The sequence below is a fragment of the Ischnura elegans genome, chromosome 6 (genome assembly GCF_921293095.1).
Source record: "Ischnura elegans chromosome 6, ioIscEleg1.1, whole genome shotgun sequence".
Lineage (NCBI taxonomy): Eukaryota > Metazoa > Arthropoda > Insecta > Odonata > Coenagrionidae > Ischnura > Ischnura elegans.
In genome coordinates this window covers 91,803,057-91,809,056 of record NC_060251.1, presented here as the reverse complement: position 1 = coordinate 91,809,056, position 6,000 = coordinate 91,803,057, and the positions used below count along the sequence as shown (strand labels likewise).

Here is a 6,000-nt window from a genome sequence, read left to right as displayed (position 1 = left end):
TCAAATATGATTGCCCATAGATATATGACATCAAAACAAAACCACGTTATCATTTTCGTACATATTCTAGTCATTAAATGGAATTGCATAATAACACGACATGTTTACCTACTTATTATTCACTATTGAATTTTTACTCCACAACGATGAAATTAAGGATAAATGCTGCATGAGAAAATTGTTCATCAGAAATGTTACCCCAAGTTCACATCGAATATTTACACTGATATATTCCTCAAACATGATTGCCCATAGATATATGACATCAAAACAAAACCACGTTATCATTTTCGTACATATTCTAGTCATTAAATGATGTCAAATGCCAATAAATACCGACATGAGGATGTACACCAAAAATGTTAACCCAAACTTTCTTACCGCTTGTAGTTACTCATTTGTTTTTTGATTCCAAATATCAGCAGTGTCTCCGATGTACGTGAAAAATGTATACCATACCTCCGTTCTCTAAAATTCGTGCTATTCAGGCCTAATAATGATACTGCAATTGCGAGAAACTTAAAAGCAGTGAATGTAGGAAAATCTTCCTGAAGAACTTCCCCAGGTTACTAAAGCAGTAACCATAATACAAGATTAATGTACAAAGTCAACTGGCGATCTGGTGGTTGGTAAGAATAATGATCTCGGAAACTTACTTCAGTGGACATTAGTATTTATTGATACAATAACTGGCAAAAGAAATACAACAATAACAATTTCAATATGACATACTAGAGATGAAATCTGAGAAAGTTAACCATTCTACAAGCACATGAGATGCACAAGCAACAAATATCAATGACAACATGAGATGAGCAGCCTTTGCGTAATAGGAGAAAGATTCCATTACTTAAGTAAACACTCCACAGTTATAGACAAAGAGGGTGACCCAATTTTCCTTGAGGTAGATGTATCTTGCAATAGCTCTGGTACAGGGAAAACAATGCTAATCCTGAAACCATAGACCATAACAATACTTCACTAGAAATAAGCATGCAAGTTTGGATATCATTTCATGGAAGATAATTATTTAATTATGAAAGGAGGACATTATTTCGTAGGAAGTTGTTCATGATGAGTACCCATTAAGATATTCAACATATCTTGGCAGAGGAGTCTTAAAATGAAAGGTTCTTATAAGTTAATATCAATCACTTATACGAAAGAAAGTATTCCAAAAGTAGAAAACGAGAAAAGTGAAGAATATTTTATACCAATGTAGTAGAAATTAAGTTCTTACTTCAAAATGAAAGAGATTAAAGTTTTAAGAAATGTAAACATCGTAGAACACTTAATGAATAATGACAATTAAACAGTTGAAAGGACAGAGTTGAAATAGCAAATTACATACATAACCAACAAAATGATTAGCATTAAACAAACGAAAGCATAGCACTAGCGATAAATGAGTAGTTTGAACACTAGAAAAACTGCAAGTACAATGAAAAACATATTGAAATATAAGGAATACAAGACACCATAAAATTTTGAAAACATGAGAAAAGGTTAGCTAATCACAGGTTGAAATCAAAATGGAATAATGAAGGAAACAGAATTACTCACATTTTCATCACCAAATACATTTCATACCCATGCAATTTTGCAATAACCAAGATCATTGAGACTCGTATCCTTCATCGAGCACATTCCAAAATCGTAAGGGACACTATAAGCAATAAAAAAAGTCTACAGTTAACACTAATGACTATCAATAAGCCTCAATATCACGTTTGTTTACATCGAGATTCAATATGGCAGCCCCCAGTTCATTACTGCACAGAAAAACAGGCTACACCAGCGCCTCTATGTTGGGTAGGCCGTTGGACCACTGGGGCTCCGGAAAAATCGAATCGAAAGAGGTTTTCTATACGATATATCGCAGTTCTGTCGCCCCCTTGCCCGTACTGCCATTTGATTTCGGAACGGTTTGGCAGCACCGGCAGTACTGCCAGTGAATCACAGTGAATCTCGGAACGCGCTCGGTATCGGGGCTGGTGGTTAACTGTGTGTCGTGACAAGTGTATTGTGCTGAATAATTTAAGAGGTATGTAATAAGTCATCTCACGTGTTTATGGTTGTAGTGAATTGGTTAACTCTCATGCCCTTTATTTTGTGTGTATTAGGTAGAAACACTCCCTTAGAATTGGGGCGTAAACCGGTACATCATGGCCACGGCCAAAACGCCGATGTCAACTTTGAATGAGTATATGCTGAGAAAGGGATTTACTCCTCAGTATGAGCTCATTACGGATAGTGCTGGACACGATACTTTCTTTCAGTACGTCGTGACAGCAGGAAATGTCCGAGGTATGGGCGATAATCCATTGCTTATGAAGTACTCAAACTTTTCGTTGCTATTAAAACTTGTTCTGTTTTAGAGACGGGAAGTGGACGTTCCAAGAAAGAGGCGAAGCATAATGCTGCCGTAAAGGCTTTGGAAACATTGGCCAATTCTGATAAATTAGTTCGTGCGCAGCTTCTGGTTACAAGTGGCGTTACCACAAAAGTGTAAGTGCGTTTTTTCCAACTTTTGGTTTCAATATTGTGATCATTTTTCCTTTGGTATCCGGTCCTTTTAGTGGGGATTCCGCTTGCAAGAGAAAGCCATTTTTAATTTTTTTTGTCATTACGACCTCTCTCATGCAAGCGTGATTAACCAAATAATTCAAGTGCCATGTGGGTGAATATCACTGGGAGGTAATATTTTGTCGGATGATTTCTCTGTTAGTTACCATTTCTGCTGGTTTTTATGTCGTGGAAAGTGCTCAAAAATTACTTAATGTGTTGTCAATGTACCGAGGTGCTGAAGGAACTGGATGATGTAATATTGGACTAAATGTAGTTATGTGATTGACCCCTTACCTACTGTACCTCTATTTTCTATTTGTACAAAGTTTCTATAGTTTTTAGGTTATTCCGTTATGAGTATCATAACATGCCATCGAATGGAACTCAATATCTTAGGCCTTGAGTAAGCATTTTTCATATTTTCATGAAAATGTGAAACAGTGTAGAATTTCTGTCAGCATTCTGTTCATATTTTAGTTTTTGATGCCATAAATCCATAAATTGCTGATCTTACCTTTAATTCAATTCCTTCGGCAATTTTTAGATTTATGACAGAAAGCTAGAAGACTCCCAAGCATTAATGGAGAGGTATGCTTCGAGTTGAAAATTCTCTAAACACTTCGTAATATGGCACTGTTTCTCCTGCTTAGCTTTGGATGTGGTTGATGACGAGTGGCTCAAATCACTAGAATCTGATAACCAAGGTGCAAATAAGGGTGCCAGTGCAGGAAAGGTGAGTTGAGGATCAATCCGCCTGCACTCTGATTGGAGGTGAAGGGAATGAAAGGTTTGTCCTTTTTGTGATTCCCTCGGTGACTTACACTCTTCAAGTGTCCCGAGTCCTGTATCTCTAAGGAAGGGAGAGGGGGTAGAAAAAGGAAGGTAAATGGAAAGGAAACACCTCAAGCTGTTGACTCACTAGCTGTCTCGACTTCTGCAACCTTTGTGGTTCTCTCCGCGGTGCCTAAAGTCCCGTACTGTAACCAAAACGCAAATCCCCATCACACAGATAATATACCCCAGCCAATGCCACTGGAGGAGCAGTGTGGTGCAGAGGAATGCCAAACAACTCTTTTCAATACCTTGCCTACATACTGTGCACCATTATCAGATATCATTACTTCCGGACATCCACACTCATTAATAACGTGAGTGCAACAATATTAAGCCACATGCTGACTATTGACGGAATGCTGGTATTGCTATCGACCACCAAATGCAATAGGATGGTTTCCTATTTTTTTTATTGCCTAAATTAAAAGATGTACTATAGCGTGAAATAAGTACTCCAGGAGTTTTTCACGCTTTATGATTTTTTAATCTATTTTTCGCGTTTAAATGAAAAGTGAAAATTTTCAAGCATGCGAAAACGCAACATCTAATTTTGAATGCTGGGAAAAATCCATGTGACATCATTCTGATTCTGGCTGCCACCTTGGTGCAAGGCTATGAGCACTGCTACGATGCAGGCTGCTAGCAGGTAGCAGAGTAACCTGCTAGCAGATAGCGCTTGGATTAATAAGGATTATTAATACCTTATCAAACAAAGGAAACTTTCCCACCATAGGCAGTTTTAATAGTTGATTGTTAAGACATGTTTCCATGAGCTCTGTGGCTCATGCATGCATAGGTAATCTCAGACAATGTAAAACTCCTATCTACTCGTGTAGATACTAGGCCACTGTGACGTCACGTGGAGTGGATTGGCATGGGCGCCAATCTGGCCTTTTTCAAATGAGGTTAAAAATGACCATTGACATTCGTCTAAACTGGGATTTCTAAAACCAAATAATTTGTATATTATGAAGACACTAATCGTGGGTAACGAATCACAATCACTACTAGAGGTGGGTTAAACTGTTCATTTTTATGAACCGTTCACTTTGATCCTGTTCAGTAAAAAGAACAGTTCAAAATATCGGTTCATAGTGAACAGGTAGGGTCATCTGGTAGAAAATATTGTTTATCATGCGTTTAGAGTACATGAAAGCTTAGTGTGGTGTGCGATTAATAGGTTATTACAAGCTTGCCAAAGTTTGCAGATACAAACAAGTAATTTGATGTAATTTGGAGCCAAATATGTGTTTCCCACTATCATCAGTTGAGAACTCTTAAGCGACGCAGGGTAAAATATAGATTAAACCAGTTAAAAGTAAATATCTGTACGACCAACCTAAGAAAAACATAAATAGTGGATACAATGTACACATTTTATATTGTCATCGTATACTCTTTTTTAGTTATAGACTTAGTTTTTGGCGCCTACGATGAAATTTTTTAACCTTTTCCCTACCGTACACGTATATATACTTGTGGACGTTTCCTGACCCGGGAGACCACGGGCGTATATATACGTGTGAGATTTTCCCGGTCAAGAAAACGAAACCCGTATATATACGTTTTCGAGCTCTCCCCCTTTCAGGACTGTCGTGGGTTTAGGTCGCATTTGTCTCGGGACCCAAGGCTTCGGGGTTTAGGATTAACCCTCCGAATCCGGGAGCAGGTACCCGGACCCTTCGTCTTTTATAACCTCTCTCAGCGGTAAGGGACAGCGGTCATACAATTGTTTATAGAGTCAATTTTCGAAATAAATATTTGTTCATTTCTCAAGAAATATAAACTAAGAATTGAATTGTTTGTCTTTTGAGCAGCGTTTACAATTTTTAAACGTAATTCTACGACAAATATTAACTTATCTCGAGTTATGTATAAACATCAACATGGAAATTGTTGCTGCGTTAAATGCTTTGATAATGGCCTTAGAACTTCGTTTAAAATTTGACAATGCTCAGATAAAAATGAGGAATTATATTCAATGCCTGTAATTTACGTGCAAGCAACAATTATCCATTTGCTAAATACATATAAGCAATACATAAGTTGACCGCGAACCAATGCCGCAGGTATGGTCGTAAACCCGGAAAGGAGGGAGCACAACTACTCTTGGAGTCCGAGATAATACGGAGTCCCACCGTGGAGGGGTCGAAAAAGGTTCAGCGAGACCCTTCTTAACGAATGCCCTCCAAAAATGCTCCGTACCACGAGAAAGAAGAGTCTCTTGGGGAGCGGTACAGCAGTCAAGCTAAGACGAAAACTCCGCGGTCTCGAAAGGGTTAAGTGCGATGTGATGTGAAATGTGGATTCATCTCCAAAAATATTGTTTAAAACGCGATTCATGAACTTAAGAAACGATTAAACTCCTAGTTAGATGATGCACCTGAAAAAACAAAGTCCAAAGACTTTAATTGTTTCTTAAGTTCATGAATCGCGTTGTAAACAACATTTTTGGAGATGCATCCACATTGCACAATACAGCGCACTTAAAAAATTAAAATTTCATCGTAGGCGCCAAAAACTAAGTCAAAATATCAACTTGGTAAAGGGACCGAAAAAAATGTTTCACAATCATGTGTTCAATCGTTTCCTAAGTTC

General features: G+C 37.9%; 1 protein-coding gene across 2 annotated transcripts in view; it reads left to right on the top strand.

The window, feature by feature from the left end:
* The first annotated feature begins 1,959 nt into the window (after positions 1 to 1,959).
* LOC124161170 (RISC-loading complex subunit tarbp2-like) overlaps positions 1,960 to 6,000 on the top strand; it is a 53,191-nt gene continuing 49,150 nt past the window's right edge. For both annotated transcript variants that reach the window (XM_046537399.1, XM_046537398.1), the window contains exons 1-3: positions 1,960 to 2,044; positions 2,124 to 2,307; positions 2,379 to 2,508. In XM_046537399.1, coding sequence (XP_046393355.1) covers positions 2,166 to 2,307; positions 2,379 to 2,508 — 272 coding nt within the window. In that variant the 5' untranslated portion in view covers positions 1,960 to 2,044; positions 2,124 to 2,165. The remainder of the gene's footprint in view (positions 2,045 to 2,123; positions 2,308 to 2,378; positions 2,509 to 6,000) is intronic.